Raw genomic sequence first — 23,464 nt, 5'->3', positions numbered from 1 at the left:
TAAAGCTAGACCTCCCAGCGACCTCTTCATAACACACGAAAGAAGCACACTCCGGCAGTGTGTACGCTCTGTCATCGGTTCGTGTCTATCAATCGCCTCTTCTACCAGCCTGCAATCATCCAAGTGCCCTGCACCAGCTGTCCCGGCAACTCCTCTTGGCACCGTTGTCAGTCAGTCACAATCAGTCACGTGAGTAAGTCCTGCGACAGCGAGGTACAAACGCGCTAGACGCGCTAGAATTCTACACAATTTTGACAACCCACTTATTACGCGAGCGACTTCAAAAGCGACAAAGTATTACTAGTCGCCCTCAAAGCATCTTTCAGCGCATTCACAGGAGTGGTTACACCAGTGTGACTCTTGAGCACAAGGAGTGGCTACGGCCGGCACATCAGCAAGATGTTGTTCGAGCGCGTCCGGGCCGGGCTGGTGGTGATTGTATCACTGATGATCGCACTACATGCAGGCGACAGCGAAGCCTTCTTCCGCCACCTCTGCCACGGTGAGGTCGGAGTTGGTCGCATCGATCCTATCGTCACTCCCGGCAAGGCTTCGGCCCACTGTCATGGTATCCACGGCGCTCAGAGTAAGTTTCGTCCGCCAGTGTGCCATCGCGTTTGCTAACGAAACTCAGACATGGCTTTGGACGTCGACTACAACACCCTTCTTGCTTCCGACTGCACTAGTTGTTCGGTCCGTCAAGACAAGTCAGCTTATTGGTCTCCCTATCTGTACTTCAAACATGCCAACGGCACTCTTGAATTGGTCCCAAAATCCGGTGGTCTTACAGTGTACGTTTAAGCTACGCGCGCTATCTTGCGCTCCTCCGCTAACGATTCTAGCTACTACTTTACGGAGAGACCTGCTGACCGACCTGATGACGCCATCGTTGCCTTTCCGCCCGGCTTTCGCATGGTCGCCGGCAACAACATGAAGCGCGCATTCTACAACGGCACAGCAAACCAAGTCCAACCTCCTTACAAGGATACCTGGACGCAGCACGACATTGAACAGCAGGCTATCATGGAATATGCTCTCGGCTTCAACTGCCTCCATTACAATGCGGGATATAACGAGGATTCTCTTGCGCGCCACGGTCTACCAGCCAAGTCCCTTATCGACAACAACTGCACAGATGGAGTTCGTGCTGAGATCATGTTCCCGTCGTGCTGGAATGGTCGTGATCTCGACACTGAGAACCACGCTGACCACGTCGCATATCCTCCGATGCTTCGCAATGGTCCTTGCCCTTCAGGCTTCGATACGCGTCTGCCACCGCTGTTCTTCGAGACCATCTACTGGACTCCACTCTTCAAGGGCATGGAAGGCGAATACATCTTTGCTAACGGCGATCCGACTGGCTTTGGTTATCATGCCGACTTCATCAACGGCTGGGAGGACGGAGTCTTGCAGGCTGCTATTGACAACACCGAATGCACACACCCAAACAGCAGCGGAGAGCAGAGCGCTTGTCCTGTGCTGGACATCAAGCCAGATGAAGAAATCGTCAACTGCAAGATGAACATTCCAGAGGTTCTTCAGGCTGAGCAGGTCAACTACGTTGCTACCTTTCCAGGCGACGTGGGCATCTATCGTGGACCAGAATATGCGCCTGTGCCTGGCAAGCCAGTCGAGACCTCATCCATCGAGCCGACCGTCATCAGCAGTGGCCCCACGGCTTCACCAACTTCGACGGCTGATCCATCTCCAGTCAATGACACTACTATCTCCACGATAGCTCCGACCACTTCGGCGGATGTGAGCAGCACCGCTGGTTCCAGTACGCTTACACCTTGGACCTACTATCACGTCGATGGCAACAAGACTACTGAAGTTGTCGTTTTCCAGACGGTCGTCACCGTGACTGTCGGGCCCAGCTTGGTTGGGGAAGCGACGTCGACTGCGCCGTTCGCCAACAGCACAGAGCCTACCGGACCCGTCAAGCGACGTCGTCACGGTCATGGCCGAGTACACGTCTAGTCGAACTGATGACTCGTACTAAAGAGAAGACCAGTATACGTACTTGGCTTACGGATGTGTGTGTTGGTTAAGTGAGTGAATGACGGAAATGACTCAACGACGGGGGCCTTGCACAGCTGCAAGAGCTAGCCACACGAAGCGATATTCACTTCTATTCTACACCCATATGATGGTCGCATTGCGAGGAATGATCGAGGGAAGGTCGGACCAACATGCACTTTCGGGGGAAACTTTTGTCTTCTGAATTTTCAAGTGGGTGGCCATGTGCTTCACCAGAACGATTCTTTGTAGCTAGTTCATTCGCATCAAGCGATACTGCACAAATGGAAGAAATTTGACACGATTCGTGGCGACAACGTGAAAAGTAACGATCGTGCTCATGCTTGAGGCGTGGAAAGGGGATCTCGCGGCTGCAATTTGCCCTTACGGTAAGCAGTGTTCCAGACCTTCCGCTCGGATGTGTCTTATCCGTTGACACTTCAGCTTTCTTCGCACTGACATCAAAATTCTCCCGTTCGCCATCGTGCATTATCGAGTTAGAGACATGGCGACCAATACGATCCCACCAGTGCGAGGCTTAGAGGTGTATGGTGGCTACACTGGTTACAAGCAGAAGTCCGATGCTGCATCAGTCGCCGAACCGACCTTCTCCAATCTCTCGGCAGAAGACACTGGCCGAAAGGTGTGGTGTGAGACAATCTGGGCAAATCTATCGAAACAAGCCATAGACCATGACTTGCCTCGAATTCAATACTTTGACACGAAGACGATGCTGCTGTCGAAGGAAGTGAACAAGAAGCTATGGTCACAAGTTGTAGGTATATCTTGGCTGACAACAACCATCTGACAATCTCAACCAGAACCGCCTCTACAAAAGCCTTGGCCCAGATAGGGCTGTCTACGCAACACCAAAGATGCTCGATGGCGGCGAGGTGAAATGGTACTCGTTCGAGGGCATGAGTCGTGGCGAGGAAGGTACGTCTGATAATCGTCGCTAAGTGACTTTCCGGCCATTACACTTTCATCAAACATGGACTGAATCAAGGCACTACGCATCACAGCGGACATATTCAACCGATGATGAGCAAGAGTCAAGACAGCACGACCAGACAACGGGTACGTACCCCATTCGGACCGAGCTACCGGAAGGGAAGGTAGTCCGTCGTCATCAGCCGAAACTAGAAAGAGGCATGTGTACCACCACTGACGCGATATCAAAGAGTCAAGAGCAGGAAGAAAAGCTGCCACGATGACCAGAAGACTGCAAACCTCGAACCATATACAGAAGTCCTCGCCCGGAATGGGCTAGCCGGACGCACCATCTTTGAGCTCGATCATGTGCAAAAATACAGGCGCCAACATCGCTACTTACCTTCGTACCCCAAAGCAGAATGTCTGCAAAGAATGTATTGATGTTAAAGCACGAGTAGCAGATTATATTGAAAGGACTATTCATACCACTAGAGTTGAAGCAGGATGCCCGAAATTTGGCCTGAATATCGACCGTTTCCTTCCAGAAACGCCCCAAAAGCTAGATCACCCGTAGCTTGAACCCAAACTTCCGGGCCTGTCATTGGCACACCCACCCCAGAAAGTACCTACAAAAATAAGAGCCGGTGGATAGGTTCTTCTGAGGGTACACCCAGCGAGCCAGTGGCCATCCGTGGGTGGTATTACGTGATGACTACTGCGGCGCAGCAAAACGCACAAGCAAGCTGCAGCATGCCCAGGGAGGCAATGAACCTTCCAGGTCTCTGGAAAAGAAGACCCGGAGCAGCTGCGACCTGCATACTGCTGTCGACCAGGAGTGCGGTGGACAACAGGCTCGATGATGTCGTTGTCGAAATGATCTTGGTCCCGTGTGTGGAAACCTTCGCTGCGGGTGCCCTGGATTAGGCGGTCTGAGATGACTAGCTCCTCAAGTCGATCCCTTGAGACTTGTGCACTTGAAGATCGAGACGCTGGCACTGACACCACCGGGCAAGAATGACGAATAAGCGACCCGTGTTCACTCCCACGCGAGGTTCTTCATACGAGCCACGAATAATCCACGTACTCGGTCTATTAGATATCTGAGAACCTCGGACGATGGGCGCCGCGTTCGTGGTGTGATTCTTGTTGTGGCTGCATTTAGAGCAACCCTTGGCCTCCAGGACCCGAGTGGATTTGCTGGGGAATCCAAATCGTCTAGACTCACCCAGCAATGGTCTGTTCGTGCACCCACTTTCACAGCCAGGATTGTTGCCACGAAATCCGAATTTACGCTGGCTTGATCCTTAGAGGAAAGTTCAGCCAAGTTGCATCACACTAAAGGGAGGGCAGGGACGTGGACTCTCGTTCGTACTCGCTCCATGCATGAATGTATGTAAGCTGGACCGCCGCTCAGAAATTGCGACTACAGGAATCACACGTCGCGCAAAAGTAGTCCGTGTTGATTGTTATTCGACCGTTCCCCCGTTTCACAATCCTGGTTACCGCGGAATACTACAACAGTACTTTTGCTTCCTTTCTCGTGCGGGCGCAAAAGAACATCCTGTCAGCACCACTCGCGAACGGCCATCCCGAAAAGCTTTTTCCGGCAATCTTGGGTCGGTCGTAGATACTTCGAAGGTCAGCCAGCAACACCTCGGATCGTAACTCCTCCGACCATCAACATACCGACGACATCTTGGGAAATCGCAACGATCTATCGTCGCGAGACCTGGACGACATCGCGTTCGACACAGACGACCCCGCACTTTGCAGTAGTCGCCGTTCTCGAGTACCTAGGCGCCGAACTCCCGGGCTGTGCAAGAACCGGCAACAGCTGAAGTGTCAAGCCATTCGTGACTTCCAGCTGTGGACAGCAACCCTAAGCATCGAAAGGCAGTCTCGATCCGCACGGGTTTCATCACTTCAAAACTGTTCTTTCGACATTCGATTACCAGCAATTTGAACGGCATGACGTTTGTAACTTCATCACCTTAGCAGCTTAAGCGTTTGTTCATCGCAGCAGCATCGCATATCACTTCCGCGCAATATCATCGCATGGCAGATCCCTGCTGCTGGCTGCCATTAATATCACTCTCTGCGCGACTCGACGTCACAGACGAATCCACATTCTAGGCGTCATCCAGGTTGGAAGCAACGTCGAGGACGACTATACGTGACAAAGACGGCCCTCATCAGACCCAACATCCACATCTTTCATGATCACCAGAGAGGGCTCTCTTGACGCAGAAATTCATGGAAGACCGGCAATGGAAGATCTGCAGAATGAACAGGCCTCAGGCGACCCGAAGGGCAAATCCACCAAAAGGACAGCAAATTCGTATAGCACGGAGGAATGGAAAATTCACCGACCCACCATTACCAAAATGTACTTCGACGAGGGTCGGACGCTCAAGGAGGTCCGTGATTATCTCGAGAGGGAATATGGATTCACACCTAGGTGAGTTGAATTTCTTATGTGCGGGACTCCCGGATGGGAAGTGTAAATCTGGTCGAAGGTGTTCAGGTCGTGGTCAGCTATGTCGACTTGTAATCTATGCATCCCGACACATCAGAAGGGGCTGGAGGACGTTCTTAGAAATGCACTCACAACGTCGCTATGATTCGGACGCTTTAAAGCCAGATGCTCGAGGCTGGTCCTGACAAGCACAAGCTTCCGAACATTTTCGAGGTCCAAGATGATGTCTCTGGATGAAGACTTCCTGCTTGGATACCACCGAATCTCATGCCAGAGAGCTGCCACACCGGAGTGCCTTGAAGCATTCACCTCTGGATCGAGAGCCTTGATCGAAAGAGGCACCTCTGGGCGTGAATTGACGGCCACCACTTTGCATCATGTTGCCGTAATGAAAGTATACTTACACATTGTGTCGCAGTGAACGAATGTACAAAAGCCGACTGCACTCCTGGGGTCTCGACAAGAAGAAAAAAGAGCACGAAATGCTGGAGATAGTCCGCCAGGGCGAGCAAGAGGGCGCTTCTAAGACGAAGATCTACGAAATACGTGGTCGTGCCGTATCACTTGCAGATGCATGGCACTACTTCGCCCGGAAAGGCATCAAAGATCCGACGACGTTGCTGAAAGATGGATTGACTCGGATAAATACCAATGTGTCATCGCCCGATGAAGAGGATGTGAGGACGCCGCTGTCCGCAAATGGTGATTTCGGCGACTCCGCCACTGGATTTCGCTCTGATACTGGCTACGGGTTTCCGGGGTCCCATCAGCCTACAGCACTCTCACTCAAGCCGCCACCCCATATACCGATGTTTGCGAAGCCCACGGATTTTGCTGAGCATACACTGGTAGCGCTGATGGGTGCGCTCAACATCTCTGAACTCAAGCCTCTGCCAGCATTTCGGACACTGGACGTGGAGTCAGTTGTTCCTCCGCCGACGAAAGTGCCACGGGAAGCTTGGTACATACAGAATGTGGTAAAGGCCTTGCAACAGCACTACCGTGAACTCTTCGACGCGCGTGGTATGTCCGTCGCCAATCCATGGACGGCATCCTCAGAATCAGGGCTTGCAGACCAGTTCCACACCCACGTATATCATGGCTACTCGAATCTCTACAACGGTAGCCACGATCTTGCACACCAAGAGTTCCAAACAGCCTCGAAAATGGTGCCCGACTTAGTACAGGGCCATGAGGTGGGCTTTCTGATTCTACTCCTCGATCTCATCATGAGGTATGATGGCAACGGAAACGAACAATATCTCCTACAAATCTTGGGCTACATCGCCGAATGCGCACGTACCTTCTACAACTCAGAAGAGAAGCCAGTCTACAAAATTGCGACACTGTTCCGCAGTTGCGACACTGGCCGAGCTGATGTCGCAGAGGCCGCAACCCGGAAACTTCTCGATTTCTTCGAAGACAGCATCGGCTACTTCCACCAGGAAACCATCGCTGTCGTACAAATCTTCGGTAATGGACTCATCAACCGCAGTCGCTGGGCAGAAGCAGCCGTCCGCTTCCTGCAATTAGTCGACGCATTTGAGACTACCATCGGCAAATGCAACTACGAGGTTTGCTACGCGCTCCGAAGCACTTCCGAGGTCTACTTTCACAATGACCAGTACGTCGAGGCGGCACAAGCACTCAAGATGGCGCTCGAACGCGGCAGGGACCTGCCGATCCTTCAAGAGCGCGAGATCTACGTCCGGTGCCTGCGTGGCATGGCTGAGATCTGGCGGAAATTAGGTCGCCAACAAGAGGCTATCGAGACGATGCAGTACGGGCGCGATGCGACGGCCGAGGCTTTTGGGTCCGATCACCCCTTCACTGAGCGGGCTGAGATGCACTTGAAGTCGATCGTCAAGGGTGAGTCGACTAACAACGGGACGGTGCCCCTGCCAGTGTACAGGCTGGGTAGAGGTGGCGCGGCGGCGAATAATCTTTGGACGACAAGGACGAGTCCGACCCGGCTGGAGCCATGAAACACAAGACTTGGAGCGAGAAGTCGATGACAGACGCAAGGATGAGATCACGAAGCACACGACTGGACGATAAAATTGCGATTTTTCTGGCGTTTGCGCTTGGAACCACAATATGCCATCAATGTGGTTCGCTTGAAAGGCTTTGCGACCGGGCCGAGCGTGCGACGCGACAATTTTCGGGACACATGCACACCAAGCGCTTGCGAAGAATGCTAGGGACAGAGAATGATGGCACACTGCATGTTACTCGGTCGCTAAGGCACACTCCGGACATGTATCCTAAGGCGTTCGTCTCAGAGTATCCATCTCAGGATATCCATTTATTCTGTCACTGAAGGCTGCCACGCTGGGTCCAGCGGGCCGGAGGTGGGTGCAGCAGAAGGTCTCCACACGAGACAACATCGAGCATCGAGCGTATACTGCAAGCCACGGGACATCAGAATGGAAGCTCTCTTGCCCAGTTCGGGACTTGTATCCGTCGCGCAGAACGAAAGGCTTTCACAGCAAGGCTCTGGCTTCAGAATGAAAAAAGATGACCATCTCCCAATCAACGTCGCTGAACTCGAAATTCTGCGGCGGAGGAGGGTCACCTGCCAATAGGGACTTCTATCTGTTCATTGAAAGAGCATGCGCTGCTTTAGCCAGCAGTCTCGCTGCCCTGCAGGTGGAAAGGCGTATGAGTTTGTGGCTTCCAGATGAGTGCGCGGAATGCCGAGGAGTCGGGTGGCAAGCAGCCACTCAATTTGATGGCTGCAAGAGGAAGTCAAGCTGCCCGAAAGGGATATCTATCTGATGCGCAAGCAGGCGGCAGCCTAGTTGTGAGGGCGGCATGCAGGTGGTGGAGAGCGGCATCCTAGGAGATGCGACGTCGGCACGCTACTTGAAGGCAGGTCGGCATCCTGATACTCCGGCACAGGTGGCAGCTACGTGAGTGGTGAGTGGGCATGGCACTCTTTTCTGCCCCCTAAGAGAGAAGTCGGCCTGCCTGATCGAGACTTCAATCTGTGGTTACATGCTACTAGATGGGCGTGGCAGCCCAATGCTCGGAGAACAGGAGGTCCGGAAGGTGGTCAAAAGGCTGCCAGGCGAATGCAGGTGCCGCACCCTCGCATGGACTGGAAGGCGGAAGGCAAGTTCAGGGCTTGGGCCCTTCGGAAGACTCTCTTGTCGCAAGGGGCATATGGCTGCATCAGTCGTATAGATGAACGCATAGGTGACAAGGTGTGAAAGCCACGATATCTGCAGCACATGGAAAGGAGTGCCATCTATTGTGGCAGCTCATGTGCACCTTTCGAACACGTTCGTCTCTCACCAAGGAGGCTACAGCGTGACATGAGGCGAATCACAGCCTTCAAATTCAAGATTTTGGTCCATACTGCGCGGTTCTATCTACATCTTATATTCTTTCCAGTACTATGCTATGCACACCGTACTGTATTGTTCCGTTCTCCTGCTCTTCTTTTGGTCTCAGGACAGAATTCGGTCTCCTGTTTGAGCACTCCGAGCTCCGGCTCGATCGAGCTTGCTCTGATGTTCCGTCATGGCTGAGATCCGACACATTCGGACAGCCATAGGCGCTGATGATTCGAATCGCGGTAGCGCGGTATCGTCGTATCGCGCTCTTTCACATCATGCGCTTCCTCCCACTCCGAGCTCTCCCTCCTTCTCCCCACCCGATCAGTACTTCGGCTTAAAAGGCAGCGTCTTCATATGCTCCATAATATCCCTCTTCACCCCCAACAGCCCATAAATCCACTTCAGAATAATAAAAAAGCTATCCGGCTCCCCCATATGCTTCTTGCCCTTGACCATCCGCGCCAGCTTGGGCATCCCGTTCTCCAACGCTACAAACATGTCGTCTATTGGGAAGATCTCATCGTCGTTGCCGTTCACCAGCAGCATTTTCGTGCATGGCTTCGCCAGTGTTCCATCATTGAGGAGGGAGAATTTCGAGGACTCAGCGATGAAGGATTCCAGATCGGGATAGCCGAATTTGTAGGTCAGGGTGTTGGCGAGGTCGAAGGGGTATTCGAGCTTGTTGACTTGACGTAGCCAGGAGGCGTCGAACATGTGGTGGCAGCCCCCGCCTAGACTCACACTTGCCAGTAGCCTGTCGGCGTGGGTGTGCGCTACCCGCAACGCATAGTACCCGCCGGTAGAAAACCCCCAAACGACGACCTTCTTGCTATCCACCTCCTTTTGCGAGGCAACCCAGTCCAGCACGCTCGAATACTGGCGGTCAGGCGATGTCGGGTCGCGCGGGTCGGCGGGCGAGTCGCCTGTCCCCGGGATCTCAGCGATCAAGGTCGCGATGCCGGCGTCGAGGAAGCCGCGCTGCCAGACGGCGAGCTCGTGCGGTAGCCGGTCGAGTCCCGTGATGATGGAGAGTAGAGGCACCGGAGACTCGGCGGAGGCGGTGGGCGGGAGGAGGAAGTTTGCGGGGACGTGCTTGCCTTCGTTCTCGAGGCCGTGGGCGTGCGGGATGAGGACTTCGCGGATCGGGTACTCCATGAGGGCTGCGCCTTTGTAGAAGACCTTCTTCCCTTCCTGCCACGCAAACTTCTGCTGTTCGGACCGTGGGGCGGGGAAGCGGGAGATGCGCCACACTGCGCTGCTGCGGAGGTAGTATTCGCTGGCTTTCGCCTTCTCGCCGTTGGCTTCGGCCTCCTCGGCGATCTTGGCTAGTTCTCGTGCCCGGGGGAAGTACATTTGCGCGTACTCGTCCCAGTTGTATGGTTCTTTGAAGTTTTTGGAGATGAGGGCGTCGACGACGGGCTGGAAGTCGGAGGCGGTGCCGAACATGAAGGGGTAGACGCCCATGTTGGCCTGAGCGGGGTGTCAGTCATTGTGGTCTGTGAAGGAGGAAGTGTGCTGTTGGGTGGGCTTGGGCTCGTGGGTTTAGAGAGAGGACAGAGGAGGAGGAGGAGGAGGAGGAGGAGGAGGAGGAGGAGGAGGAGGAAGAAGACTGCCTCGAGGGCAGCAAGTGATGTGAGGCCGCTCGCTTTGGCCTTGGATGCAACGTACAGGGAACTTCCATTTGCTCTCCCATAAGTCCTTATACGAGTTGTGGTGGACTGCCGTCTTCTTGATGGCGTCGCGATATAGTACGTCTGGTCTGGGTTCTGCTCCGGCATGTTGGGCAATGTTCGAGGGTCAATTGCTTCAAGTGGGTGCTGTCTCTAGAATCAACGATAAAGAAAGATCAACGCTATGCAGAGGAGAGCAACGACGTAGTCGACGAGACGTCTCGGACAGGGACATGCATTAAATCATAGACTAGCGGTCTGCGATAAAAATAATTCCGATGTGTTTACTTGCACTCCGAATTGGAACTCCGAAGGACTGCTCGAAGTCGAAGCTTCCGGGAGCAGCCTACATCATTGGAGTGCCCCTGAATGCTCGTATTAGGGGCAGGTCTGGGGCGACAACACGGTGGGCTTAGGACGAGATACTGCATGGTGCAGCTGCTGTGATAGTGAGGTTGTTCACCCCCGCCCTCGGCCACGGCAATTGACAAAGACCGAGGAGGGGGAAAGTGCAGGGGTAGGCCGCAAGGTCCGTGCACTAGGAGCTCATTGCGCGACAAATAGAAATCTCGATCAGGCAGGTCAACTTCTTTATCTGTTGTCAAGAAACAGACATCAGCGAGCGTTTAGCGCCGCCTATGAGCTTTCTCAAGGCAGAAAGCATTTTATTGACCACGAGATCGTCAGGAGAACTAAGCAATGAGCTTTGTCAACCGGTCTCGTGGATTGGGAACTGAGTCACCCGGTCTCAGATGAATTCTGTCATCCGGCTTGAGTGAGATTCGTCATCCGGTCTCGGCTATGTCCTGTCGTCGACAGTTTACGGCACTCTACCCAGGTACACAGGCAATTACACGCGTAACACGATCACGCTCCTCGAGTTTGACTGAATGGTGGCATAGATAGCAGGTTTTCCCACCGTCTGTGGGGTTTCGAAACCCGTGTCGTCGGTTTCGTGGGCATCACCATGAGCGAGTGCAATTATATTCGAGATCGCCACGGAAATTTTGTCTAGCATTGCTCATTGTCCTAGGTACTGATTCACTCTCATCGTACGTCCATGGAATTTTCGAGGATCTTACGTACAGCAGGCCTCACGAGCTCAGAAAGGCTTGTAGATGAGAGGCATGCATGGCTTTTGTATGAGTGTAGAGAACTTCGATGCTCGTCAAAAGGTCATCATAGGTTCAGCTAGGTTCAAGTCCATGGTTGCAAATCGTATGAAACCTGTCAGTCGTGGCGGTCCACGGTAACCAGAACACTCCGCCGAAACTCGCTGAACATCCCCTGAGACGCCAATCGACCTGCTGCTGTATACCCTGGCGGCGGACCCTGCTGCTGTTGTGGTGGTGGAGCATGAGCAAGGGGTTGTTGTGCTGGGCTCGCAGCGCCAGTCTGGTGGCCGCTCATAACACCATTGAGCAGAAGGCTTAGCATGTCCGTGTCGTTCGCTGTATGGTCGACTCCTTGACTGGCATGTACCGCATCACCGATTTCATTTGGACCAGGCCTTCCACCTCCAATTCCGCCCTCACCGCTGACAATCCTGTCTAGCCATAGGAAAGGCGTCTCTAGCTCATTTTCCCGTTCTTCTTCAGGCAGGAAGTCGAGGAGGTGCCTGTTGGTATCCGTATCGACGACCTCAGACTCGATGCGACGGCGGAGCGGATCAAGTAGGAGGTCTTCCAGGGCAGGGATGAGACTGAGCACATCCTCCGAGAGCAAGTGTAGGGCGGGCTTATGGGACGTAGTAAGATCACCGGTTAATGTGGAGGGTGGGATCGCATCGACAGGCGAGCTGGACTGCTCGTCCTCCGCCCGTAGTTTGCCCTTCTCGATTTTCGAGGATGCATCGTCGACGTCACTGTAGACATGCTCTATCCTCTCGATACCTTTTGGTCCAATGAACATTTTTCCACCCACTGGTTTGGGCCCTTGCGCCACTGCTTCGTCGCGCACTTTTTGATCTTCGACAGACTCCTCAATTTTGATCAGGAACGTCTTTAGTGTCTCCAGTCTTTGGTTGTACGTGCCTTTCAAAACAGTAATCTGGCGAAGCTCTTCCAATCCGCCAAGAAGTGTAACCATAGCCAGTTGCTCAGATCCCGGCGGCTTGCGACTCCAGCCGCGGAGAGCTCTCTCGATCGTGCCAGTGTAGGAGGGTGCTCGAGATGACTGTTTGAGATGTATCGTCAGGAGGTGGTAGACGTGGAATATCGGCAGGAGCATGTTCTGCGGGTAGCTATTCACAAGCTCCATGATGGAGTCGCCGCACATCATGCACGGCCAGAATCTAGATCGCGCCGACTTTGAGATGTGAGCTGAGGCGTGAACAGAGAGTATCAGATGGCGGTAGTGTTCCAAGAAGTGGTTGATGAACCACAGCGTCGATGTGAATATTGTGGCCACTGGATGTTGCGCAAGATCGAGGACTGGATTATTCCGTTGCTGGTGGGTCCGGAGCATGTACATCTTCATGCGAACAAAGCTGACCAGCATGTCGGTTGTGTTCCTAATGACATGTTGTCGCCGGAGGACAGCAAGGAGGTGTGTGAGGTCGCTGTTCCCGGCTGGCTGTGGGTAGAGCCTAGGGACATGTGGAACGTCATGACGAGAAACGGTAGAGGCGACAACGCTTTTAGTGATGGACGAAGCACTGTCATTGAGGAGGTTGTTCATAGATCTCGAGGTCAAACGAAGAGCAAATATGTCCGCCGTGTCGAGTAGTGTTAGAATGAGAGTGTGGATGTCATGAGGCAACGACATGAATAGGTCACCGAGCTTGTTGCTGCTGTCAAACGAGGAAGTGGCGACGCTGGCAGTGGCTTGCGACTTCTTTGATCGTCCCAACCGTTTCGAAATTGTTGCCAGGCTTGGTCGGCGACTACTCTGAGCAGGCATCGTCGACGTTCGGCTTGCTAAAGCAGCTTCTGTACCAGGGTCATCGCCGCGGTCTGGCTGCGTACTGGCCCTTCTGAGTGATCTTTTGATCATCCTTGAGATTCGAGAAAGCTCTTCTCGGTTTCCGGAAGTGAGAAGTTGGTCGTGTGGTGCTTCCGTAAGATGTTCGACTCGGCTGTCTTGATTAGATATTGCGGTTTATCTATCAACCTTGGCTGACGGGGCAGCATCCGTAAAGCTACGAGAAAGGTACGAAGTATTCAGCCCGCCGAGATGTGGCCTGAGTAGTCGACAGAATGGACGAAGAGAAGCATACACCTCGAATTGAAGATCTTCGACACACGACCTTAGGTTGGCAATAACAGCCTAAGCTCGCCCGTGCATCTGGAGGCGAGAGCTTGTTTAATGTGAAACCATGCCTGTCGGAAGAGCATTGTAGCCAATAATATGCGGCCTCAAAGTCGATCTTAGAGCATTTCCGATGATGCTTTCCACGTATTCGAGTGGGGTAAGAAGGAGCGATCGAGCCGGTAGTGGGAGCGACCGCGGCGGGCTGGCGGATGAAGTACCATGCTTGAACATTCCGACTTGGGCCAGACAGGTCACGGTAAGCTCCTTCTGGAAGAGTACACGCGCAGCCATGGCCATACAGGCGACAAGAAGAGCTCGGGAGCGGAGGACGCGCTCGAGCAATCGGACTAGTTACATAGAAAGATTTCGAGGGAGAAAATGATGTGACCAGACTTTTGCCATTCCCAAAGTGCAGGCGCGGCGGCCTCTACAAGTCTTTCCGATGATCTCGTCTACATCTGTTAACGAAAACAGCCTCGCTGAGCCGCTCATTCGATCTTAAAGCTATCCACTGTGCATCTCAAGGCCTTCTCGAAATTCATGTCTTCACCCTCCTCGACCAGAGTAGCACTCTTGACGTCTACCTCGATATATGGTCTGCTCAACTCGAACTTGACGGTCATAGGGAAGAACTCGCCTTCGTCGCCGCCAGGACCGACCTGTGCTTCGAATTCGAAGCTGCCGGACGCATTGCTGTCGTCGATGGCTCCGATGTTCCATTCCAGACTGTCGCCAGTAACCTCGTACATGCTGTCAAAGGTTTTGACCTCGGGCTCTGCTGTTGAGTATGGCAGAGTAACCACGACATCACGTAGTGGTGCGTGCTCAGGTGAGGTGAGTTCGTACTCGATTGTGATGGTGTAGCTGTCGTCATTGCGATTAACCCAGACGGTGAAAGTGATAGGCAGGACGTCAGGCGTGTCGGCTGGAGCAGTGGCTCGCCAACGTAGCACGCCAATGCTGTTGTTATGAGGAAATCGCTTGGTAGTGTCTTTGAGCTGAATCGTCTTTGAGGTATTGAAGAGATTTTTGTCGACGTTTGGATGTGTTCGGAATTGTGCTCTCAATGGTCCTTCATCGGCGAGTAGTGATAATGATAGCTTGGTCAATGCGGGATCCGAAATCTTGAGCTGCAAATCTCCTTTGACCTCGAATGACTTCAGTGCGCCATCACGAGACAGCGTCGTTGACAGCTGTTCGGCGATCAGGACGTGGATCGGATTGGATGCCTCTATCGATGTTCTTGCAGGCGCAGCGGCTGCGGGTGCTGCGGCCGGCACAGGAGCAGGCTCCTCCATTTCAGGCATATCAGCCTTAACCTTGTCGTAGATATCTGTGGTCTTGCTCTTCTTGCCCAACTGCATGCCCTTGCTTCGCGAGGCCAGTGGTCTGTTGAACGTCTTGTTCTTCTCAGCCTCGTAGGCATCGTATGTACTCGTGATCGACGGCTGCGAGGGTGGTGTGTACGTCGGATACTGAGGTATCTTCGGAGCCACACCACGACCATATGCTTGCGCCGATCGAGCAGCCTCTTTTCGTTGCATTTCGAGTTGTTTGGCTTTCCTTTTGCGCTCTTCTGACGCCTCAAGCTCCTTGTTACGGGCGATGATTTCTTGTATTCTCTCTTCATGTGACTCCATCTCCAGGAAGGTCTTGATCTGACTCATAGTCAAGTTTTCTCGGTATCCCATTGTCACCAACTCGTCGAAGGCAGACAGCAGTTCGAAGGCATTGCGGAGGATCTCGCGTTCTTCGAGTTTCTTGCAGATGCTTTGCACGACTTGGGCAAACATGTGCAGGCTGTCGATGTCCTGGAGGATGTTGGATTGCCGATTCGTGATGAGCACCATGTATAGTTCGTCGAGGGGCTGGTAGACAAAGCGCACATTGTCTTGTTCCACCGTTGTGTGCTGTGTACCTGCGTCCGCGAGTTTGGGGAACGATGCCAGCAGACCTTCGACGCGGGCTCTGTTCATCTCACGGAATTGCCTCGACAAGACGACCTTTCCTCCCCGGGTCACCACTGCTGCCGCAATCACCACCTGGAACAGGGTCAGCGGTCACACATGGTATACGGCGTGGGCATAGAATTACCATGATTGCGGGTGTTTGCTGAACGATTCAAAAGAGGATACCAAGGTGTGGTTAGCAGAGAGCGAGAATTCGTGTCGCCTTCTTGTCGCTATTGTGATTATGCCATGGAAGTCTCCAGGGACATTTCCCTACGCACCCTTCCAATCGAGGGACACCGTGTTCAGTGCCCGCAAGGCAGCCCCCTCTGCTGCTGGGGATGAATTGCTTGGCGAACGCCGCGATTCACGTGACCAGTATTGACATTGCGCGCTAGTTCCGCTCCATGAGGGCTCCTTCTGCCCTTCAATCTCATCGTAAGCCTGTCAAAACAACTAGAAAGCTCATGTGAGGTCCGTAGCCATGCGAGCACTGGCGACCACTTGCTACAATGAGCTCGGTATGCCTTACTGAAGCCCGACGTACCGGGTAGAAGCGAAGTCCCCGGGCTATGCAGTGATGCAGCAAGAGGGGTAGGCACGGCAGTATACAATCGAAACCTTCGCCCTTCAATGATCGACCTATGCTTCGTATTTCATGAAACAACTTCTTACTGTCTCACTTCCGTAATCTCTGCACACTCAGTATCCCTCCCAATACCATCCACATACACCAGCCTGCAGACCAACCATACCATATCCGAGGCAGTGATCATGATCTCCAGAACTACCGACGACATTCCTCCTTTCCCGGAAGATGTTCCGACGGCTCCAATCGGTACCATTTCACTTGCAAAGATAGTCGATGGCGACAGAACAGAGTCCGCACAAGCTGTAGAGGCCTGCAGGACCCACGGCTTCTTCTACCTCGACCTGACCACGACACCACTCGGCCAAGACCTAGTGAACGATGCCGAAGAACTTCAGGATTTGTCGAAGCAGCTATTCGATCAGCCACTGAAGGACAAAATGGCATATCAGCATACCCCAGGCAATCTGTTCGGCTACAAGTAAGTCCTCTTCTGCGTCGAGGACTCGTCGTTGACCACTTTTGTCTAGGGAAGCAGGAACAGTAAAGCAGACAGACGTCACCTTACGACCAGACTCAACAGAGTTCTTCAACATCGCCAAAGACCACATGCATGGTGTCGCCGAGAGCCGAACATATCCCCAAGAAGTCCTCGACAACAAAGTCCTGTTCCAGTCGTTCCAGAAGAAGGCGCATGAAGTGTGCATGACCATTCTCGCGGCCCTCGCTACGCAACTGGATCTCCCTCCGAAGTCTTTCATGGACAAGAACATCTTCACCGAACCGAGCGGCGACCACTGTCGTCTGACTCACAAGATCCCGCACGTCACTGACAAGAATGCCATCGGTCTTCCGTCGCATACCGACTTCGGTAGTATCACTCTTCTGTTCAACTGGCTTGGAGGTCTTCAGATTCAATCGAGAGATCTAGAGAAGGCCGGCGAGTGGGAGTTCGTGAAACCGGTGCCTGGCCATGCTATCATCAACTTGGGAGATGCCATGGTCACATTCACCAATGGCTACCTCAAGAGTGCCAAACACCGTGTCGTACCGGCACCCGGAGAGCAAGCGGAGATATCGCGCTATTCGGTAGTGTACTTCGTCCGACCTCACAATGCTGTCGTAATGGAGCCACTCGAGAAGTTCAGAGATCTGGCACCGGAAATGAAGGTTGCTGGCAAATTCAAGCCCGAGGGCGACAAGGTGCTTACCGCAGGCGAATGGATGACCCAGCGTACTAAGCAGATGGGGCAGTGAATGATGAAAAGACTCAGGAGTGAGCCAGACTCTTGCGAAGGAGCACTTTGCCTCCACCGAGTTCCTCAACCTGTTTCCAACCAGTCTTGAGGAGAATTCTGTACATGGTTCCGAACTTTGCTGGAAACGTGCAAACACTGAGCTTTGAGATGCTATGCTGTTTGGCGTGCTTTTCGAGCTCGCTCATCATGCCTTGAAAGATACCGCCGCCTCTGCTTGCCGGCGATATGCCAGCAAGCCAGATGTGTAGCGAGTCTGCTTCTTCTGTTGAGTTGACGTGTCTGGGATGAGCGAAGATGAAGCCGACAGGAGATCCTGTAGCTTCAGCGACCTCTCTACAGTTCGACGCGTATACGATGACTGAATTCTTTTCAGACAGTCTGCTCTGCCATTCCTTTAGCGATCCGTGATGCGTACGGTCGGCCCCTTCAGTGCTGAAGACAGCATTAGACAGGTCCAAAATCGGCTGTATGTCTGATGCATCTGCATCTGCTTGTAGCCTAAAATATGCTACCATCGTTGACTGTAGCAAAACCCGTTCGTGATGGGAAGGTCAACCAAAGATTCGAGAGGATGCCTGACAGATTTACCAAGCAGATTTTGGACCTCTTGGCAGGATGCGAACATCAGCGCCAGGCTCCTTCTCTTTTGCTCTCCTTCCTGAACATCACATCCCTCAACCACACAAATACAACAACGGCGATCGTCCTTGTGGATCACGGCTGGTCTGGCACCTGAAATACTGCATGATGCACCGTAAGGTTGAGAACTACGCTCTCAGCAGGTGAGTGTGGAAGCGTCAGCATGAATGCAGCCCGGCATAAACGACGCACCAGAGAAAAATGGCTGCGCAGTCCAACGAAGCGGACTTCAATGCTGCGAAGCAATTTCTGGACGTGCTTACAGTCCTACGTCCACCGGTTCAGACTTGCTCGACCTCCTGGAAGCTCCTTGGTATTCTTTCTGGTCCCACGTCAATCGCCTTCCTCTTCTACCGCCTCTCGCAAACCTGGCCAGACAAGTTGTTCAAGGGGCAGTCGCTCCTGGACTGGGCAGAAGCATACTTAGCCCTCGGAGAACGCTACACGTCCACACCAAGGCCAAAGAATTCCCAGACCTACCACGGTACAATAAACTGCGGTACAATGAACGAATACTACAGCCAACTTGCCCTTCGCTCCCTCATCTACGACGACGACAGCCTTGCTCGAGCGCTCGCCGACGAGTCAAGCGCGGTCAATGCTGACGACCACTCTTCCGAAATTTGCACCAATTGGTCCATAGGCCGAATAGGCTACATCTATCTTCTTCGATTCGTTGCTTTTCACAAATTTCGAGCTCCAGAAAGTGACAAAGGTGAACTAGTTCGAAAACTCCTGGATGCGATCACCAAGACCGAGGAAGCCATTAAGAAGAAAGTGCCGGACTACACCAAGCGCACTATGCTAAGCGATCTCAGTGAGCACTATGACAGGGTCGTCCTGAACCACCTCGACTGGGAGGTCTTTGGCTTCCGGGAAAGAGTCACAGATCAGATGCTGTGCTGCGGACCATCTGACGAGGACATTTCATCGCTGTACTTCCAGTTCGAGAGTAGTTGTCTGCGTTTAGTTCAAGAGGCCTCTGGTATGTAAATAAAAGATCGGGTCGACAGCAAAATGTCATGGAAAAGAATGGTCATTGCTTTCTTGCAGAGTTCGTACATTTCGTATCACAAGGCAGTACCCAGAGGACAAGACTTTGTTTCTGTTCTGAACACAACGTCGCCAGGCACGACTACCCTGAAGCGTCTGCTCAGACTGGTGCACTCCACGTCCAGTGCATACCCAATCCTTTCGGCTTTCCTATCCAGAACTCCATGCCTCTCTACGACCGGAGAATGACAGCTTCAGAAGCTCTCATACCTCAACACCACCCCTCGATGATCTTACTCTAGGCCTGCCCTCGTTCCCTGACGTGGCCTTCCTCTCCTTCCCAGCATCCTCCTTTCTCCTGCCAGCATCGGCGCTAGCGAGCTTCAACTTCTCGCCGACTCCTTTCCAAGCAGCCCACTCTTCTTCGCCTTTGCTCAGCCGCATCGCCGCCATGACCACAAACACTCCGGCGCGGAATTTGTTCTTGGGTGTCAGTTTGCGTTCGTACTTCTCCCGGCTGGGGACCTTAACGCCCATCTCGCGGAGGATCTTGAGGTCGATTTCGTTGCTGAAACACAATCCGTCAGTCAAAGGACACAAACATGAAAGAGAAAGGAATATTAGCTTACCATCGTCTCCGAACCTCCCCTTCCCGAACACACCACTCCTTCGCCCACCCGGCATCCTTCCTCAGCCGCTCCGCCCGCTTACACCTTGCCTTCAGGAACTGTATCTCCTGAATCAATCCGCGCATCTCCTTCTCGCGGACCTCGTCCCTGCTGTGCTTTCCAGAGGAGAGTCTTTCGAGCATACCCTCGTACCGTGCTTGGAGAGCCTCGAGTTCGGTTTCTATCGACTCGGCACGCTGATTGGCGTGCTGGCGTTCGGCGCGGATGCGTGTGAGGGCGCGTTTGGTTGACTGGAGTTCGTGGGAGCGGTGGGCTAGGTCTGCTGTGACGATTGACACATCTTCGTCCGTAACAGCGGCGTGGTTGGTCTTGGAGTTGGGTCGGTTCCCGAGGCGTTGGAGCTGCGCTTCTAGGGATTTAATATCACGCTCGCGTGATCGCAGGGTCTGGGCGACGTTCTGGGTCTGCTGCTGCTGGTCCTGGAGGTCCTTGATCTCGAGGCGGAGGTCTGAAACTAGAGACTGTTGTTCGGCGATCTTCTCGTTCAGACGATGCACTTCCGACGTGCTGCTTGAGGGTTGTCTTGATGAGCGCTCGAGATCTCTGATGCGGTGGCGGGCTTCTTGCAGGTCAGACTGGGCTGAGGTGAGTTCTTGACGCAGCCTTGCCAGCTCTTTGGAGTTCGACGGAGGTGGCGAGACCGAGGGCGATTTCAGTTGTGCCAGACGAGCATCGTGGAGTTCGCGCTCAAGGTCGTTGAGCTGCATTCTCAAGTCGCGATTCGTCGACTTCAGCTCGCTCTCGCGCTTCGCGGTGGCGGTCTCCTTCTTCCGGGCGTCTGCAAGATCGTGCTTCAGCCCGGAGATGTCGACACCCGGGAAAGTGACTTGTTTTGACTGGTTGTCGAGAAGGTCTTCTAGCTCTTTCACCCGCGACTCGAGTCTGGTGACTTTGGCCTTGGCTGACTTGAGGTCTCGGTCTCGCGAGTCAGTGCTCGTGAGTTGCTGCAGGCGCAGCTGATCGAGCTCCTTCGTCAATCGCTCTTCTTCCGCGGCAGCACGATCCATCTCGGCATTGATCTCGTCTTCTAAGGCTTGATTGCTGGCCACCAGGCTGTCCTTCTCCGTTGTCAGGCGCTGGACTTCTGTCTCAAGCTTCTGCTTTGCTCTCTTCAAGTCTCGCTTCTCTGTATCGACGTTGAATGTGTCGTTAGGCGTACCCGACGACTTCTGCACTTTAGACTCCAGTTCTTCATAGTCAGCATGAGCGGCACTGAGCTCTCTTCGGACGTTGCTGAGGTCGATCTGCACATTTGCTAGGCTGTCTTGAAGTGTCTGTTTCTCTTTCTTCAGCTTCAAGACCTGCGCATCAACGCTCTCGTGTGACTTTTGCTGGAACTGCTCGAGAAGTTGATGTTCCTGGTCCATGTCCGCTTGCAGCACCTCGATCTCTTCCTCGAGTTCAGAGATCTTCTCTTTCAGGACAGCTTGCTCACGTATTGAGATCCGCAGCTCTTCTTTGGCATTGTTGACTTCCGTACGATTGTTCTCGGCGGCCTGTCGCTTCATAGCCAGGTCTTCGTTCAGCTCATCGATCTGCTTGGTGAGAACCTTCTCTTCCTGCACATGGCGCTGCTTCTCGCTCTCTAGCGCTTCCTGCAGCTTCATCTCCTTGCCGGACAGAGTGCCCTGGCATCGTTGAGCTTGTCGACCGTTCGCTGCAACCCCGCTGCTCGTTCTTCGGCCTTCGCACTGGCAGACTCGAGGGATTTGCGCTTAGCCTCCCACTCTTCGAGATCTGCGGCGTGGTCATTCTCTTTGGCGTTGACTTCACGATGGAGCTTGTCGACTTGGTCGTTGAGCAGATCGACATCTTGCTGGTGCTGAGCGCGTAGAATATTGTCTTGTTGGGCGGAACGTCGGCGCTCGTCTGAGACCGCATTTTCGAGTTCCGAGATCGATTTGCGTGCTTGGGCGAGATCTTTCTGCAGTTGGGAGGATTCGGTGGTAAGAGCGTCGTGGCGCGATTGAAGGAGGTTCTTCTCGTCGCTGAGCGTCTGCAGCTCTTTCTCGAGGTCTTCGGCGTGTTTGGACATGTTGGTCAATTTGCGTTCGAATGTGTCTCGCTGCTGTTTGGCGAGCTCAAGATCTTGCTGCAGGTGCCGTGAACCAGATGCACCTTCCTTCTCGATCTCACGCAGCTTCTCCTGCAACCCACGCTCGGCTTGCGACTTCTCACTCAGCTCGGTTTGTGCTTGCTCAAGCTTTTGCTGCAGCGTATCAACTTCGTCCTCCAAATTGGACATCTTCTCCTCCAGCTGGCGGCTCAGGCCTTTTGTGGTGAAAGATTTGTTTGCCATTTCGTCCTGCAACTCCTCAAGGTCGCCCTCAGCCTTTCTCTTCTCAATCATGGCGTCTTCACGGTCCTCCTTCGCCTCTTTAGCTTCTTGTTGAGCGGCTTCGAGATCGCGCTGGAGGTCTACAAGCTGCTCTTTTGCTGATTCGAGCTCGTCTTCAACTTCTGCTGAAGCACTTGATTCCTTGTTCGCGTTGATCTTGAGCGCATCGATCTGATCGTCCTTCTCGTCGAGCTCTCGTTCTTTCTGGCGGAGTTCCATCTGAGCGTCCTCCAGATCTTCACGTAGTCTCTTCAGCTCAGCGGTTTCACGTGCCTGCTGTGCCTCGGATTTGTCCTCGAACTTCTCAAGCAGCTCGTCCTTCTTCTGGATCTCCTTGATCAATCGATCCATCTCAGCTCTGGTCGACTCATCTGCTTGTCTACGCTTGATCTGTTGTCGGTATTCCTCGAGTTTCAAACGGTAAGCCTCGGCATCCTGCTCGGCCTGTGCGATGTTTTTCTTGAACTTGTGAAGCTCCCTCTGCATGGTGATCTTGGTGACCTTCAAATCGGTGTTTTCTCTTAAAGCAGCCTGGTTAAACTCGCCGCCCCGCTTTGACATGGCATCTTCCAAGAAGTGAATCTTCATCTTCAGCCCGAAGTTCTCCTTCTCGATCTTGTCTATTATGCCTTCTTGCTCACGTAGAGTCATCATGTTGCCGTCATTGACAACGCCGCCACCGCCATTCCGAGGTGGCAGTTGCGCCAAAGGTGTGCTTTGGGCGCTGCTGCTGAGGTCTTGGGGATGCGGAGTGAATTGACTGCTGTTGATCGCGGCACTCGAATCGTTTCCGGGTAGGTGGGAGTTCTCGTCGGATCCTGGTAGGGGCGTTCCGCTGTCGCCATAGCCAGCTTTGAGCCCGGCCGGGGTCTCGGCGACGCCGTTTTTCCTTGCTGACATGCGTTTGGCAATGTTATTCTTCGCAACGCTTTTCATCAGAGGTGTAAATTCGCTCTTTGCGTTTCTGCCGTTGGGAAGAAGTTGCAAAGGATCTCTCGTGCCCGGTCGTGGTGTTCGGAGTCCTCTGCCATCGTTGCGCGCACTTCGCATCTGAGCGATCAGATCCTGCTTGCCCGCCGGTGCAAAGAACGACTTCTCGGGCGACAAGTCACCGAGTCTACCGGCGCCATTGGTAAGGTATGTCGCGTCGTTATTCGTCTGTGGCGTGTCTATGTATGGGGCAGGCATGTTGTCGCCAGAATGTTCCGAGCCGAAATTCAGCCCAATCCTACCATGCAAGTGCTGCTGCCGCGCAAGAATAGATGTATGAACAGAGCGCGCATCTGTCGAGGATACATGGGTCATCGACTCGGGTTT

General features: G+C 53.4%; 8 protein-coding genes across 8 annotated transcripts; 5 read left to right on the top strand and 3 right to left on the bottom strand.

The window, feature by feature from the left end:
- Positions 1 to 399: 399 nt before the first annotated feature.
- On the top strand, positions 400 to 1,980 carry AB675_3743 (uncharacterized protein; the record flags this gene model as incomplete). Its single annotated transcript, XM_018143821.1, has 3 exons — positions 400 to 586; positions 635 to 791; positions 843 to 1,980. The coding sequence occupies 3 exons, from the start codon at positions 400 to 402 to the stop codon at positions 1,978 to 1,980; spliced, it is 1,482 nt and encodes a 493-aa protein (XP_017995243.1).
- A 544-nt stretch (positions 1,981 to 2,524) lies between these two features.
- Positions 2,525 to 2,978, top strand: AB675_3742 (uncharacterized protein; the record flags this gene model as incomplete). The annotated part of the gene is made up of 2 exons (XM_018143820.1): positions 2,525 to 2,794; positions 2,841 to 2,978. 2 exons carry the CDS (start codon positions 2,525 to 2,527, stop codon positions 2,976 to 2,978), a joined length of 408 nt encoding a protein of 135 aa, XP_017995213.1.
- Positions 2,979 to 5,219: 2,241 nt separating this feature from the next.
- Positions 5,220 to 7,486, top strand: AB675_3741 (uncharacterized protein; the record flags this gene model as incomplete). Its single annotated transcript, XM_018143819.1, has 3 exons — positions 5,220 to 5,410; positions 5,847 to 7,297; positions 7,341 to 7,486. The coding sequence occupies 3 exons, from the start codon at positions 5,220 to 5,222 to the stop codon at positions 7,484 to 7,486; spliced, it is 1,788 nt and encodes a 595-aa protein (XP_017995242.1).
- Positions 7,487 to 9,090: 1,604 nt separating this feature from the next.
- On the bottom strand, positions 9,091 to 10,233 carry AB675_3740 (uncharacterized protein; the record flags this gene model as incomplete). Its single annotated transcript, XM_018143818.1, has 1 exon — positions 9,091 to 10,233. One exon carries the CDS (start codon positions 10,231 to 10,233, stop codon positions 9,091 to 9,093), a length of 1,143 nt encoding a protein of 380 aa, XP_017995230.1.
- A 1,436-nt stretch (positions 10,234 to 11,669) lies between these two features.
- Positions 11,670 to 13,340, bottom strand: AB675_3739 (uncharacterized protein; the record flags this gene model as incomplete). The annotated part of the gene is made up of 1 exon (XM_018143816.1): positions 11,670 to 13,340. One exon carries the CDS (start codon positions 13,338 to 13,340, stop codon positions 11,670 to 11,672), a length of 1,671 nt encoding a protein of 556 aa, XP_017995255.1.
- Positions 13,341 to 16,414: 3,074 nt separating this feature from the next.
- Positions 16,415 to 17,486, top strand: AB675_3737 (putative 2-oxoglutarate-dependent dioxygenase; the record flags this gene model as incomplete). The annotated part of the gene is made up of 2 exons (XM_018143815.1): positions 16,415 to 16,710; positions 16,760 to 17,486. The coding sequence occupies 2 exons, from the start codon at positions 16,415 to 16,417 to the stop codon at positions 17,484 to 17,486; spliced, it is 1,023 nt and encodes a 340-aa protein (XP_017995192.1).
- Positions 17,487 to 18,328: 842 nt separating this feature from the next.
- AB675_3736 (uncharacterized protein) lies at positions 18,329 to 19,120 on the top strand (the record flags this gene model as incomplete). Its single annotated transcript, XM_018143814.1, has 1 exon — positions 18,329 to 19,120. The coding sequence occupies one exon, from the start codon at positions 18,329 to 18,331 to the stop codon at positions 19,118 to 19,120; it is 792 nt and encodes a 263-aa protein (XP_017995221.1).
- Positions 19,121 to 19,384: 264 nt separating this feature from the next.
- On the bottom strand, positions 19,385 to 23,335 carry AB675_3735 (Spindle pole body protein pcp1; the record flags this gene model as incomplete). The annotated part of the gene is made up of 3 exons (XM_018143813.1): positions 19,385 to 19,688; positions 19,750 to 21,437; positions 21,461 to 23,335. 3 exons carry the CDS (start codon positions 23,333 to 23,335, stop codon positions 19,385 to 19,387), a joined length of 3,867 nt encoding a protein of 1,288 aa, XP_017995211.1.
- Positions 23,336 to 23,464: the final 129 nt, after the last annotated feature.

Source organism: Cyphellophora attinorum, assembly GCF_001299255.1.
Source record: "Cyphellophora attinorum strain CBS 131958 chromosome Unknown Contig42, whole genome shotgun sequence".
In the NCBI taxonomy this organism is placed as follows: Eukaryota; Fungi; Ascomycota; class Eurotiomycetes; order Chaetothyriales; family Cyphellophoraceae; genus Cyphellophora; species Cyphellophora attinorum.
This window is presented reverse-complemented; position numbering and strand designations above follow the sequence as displayed.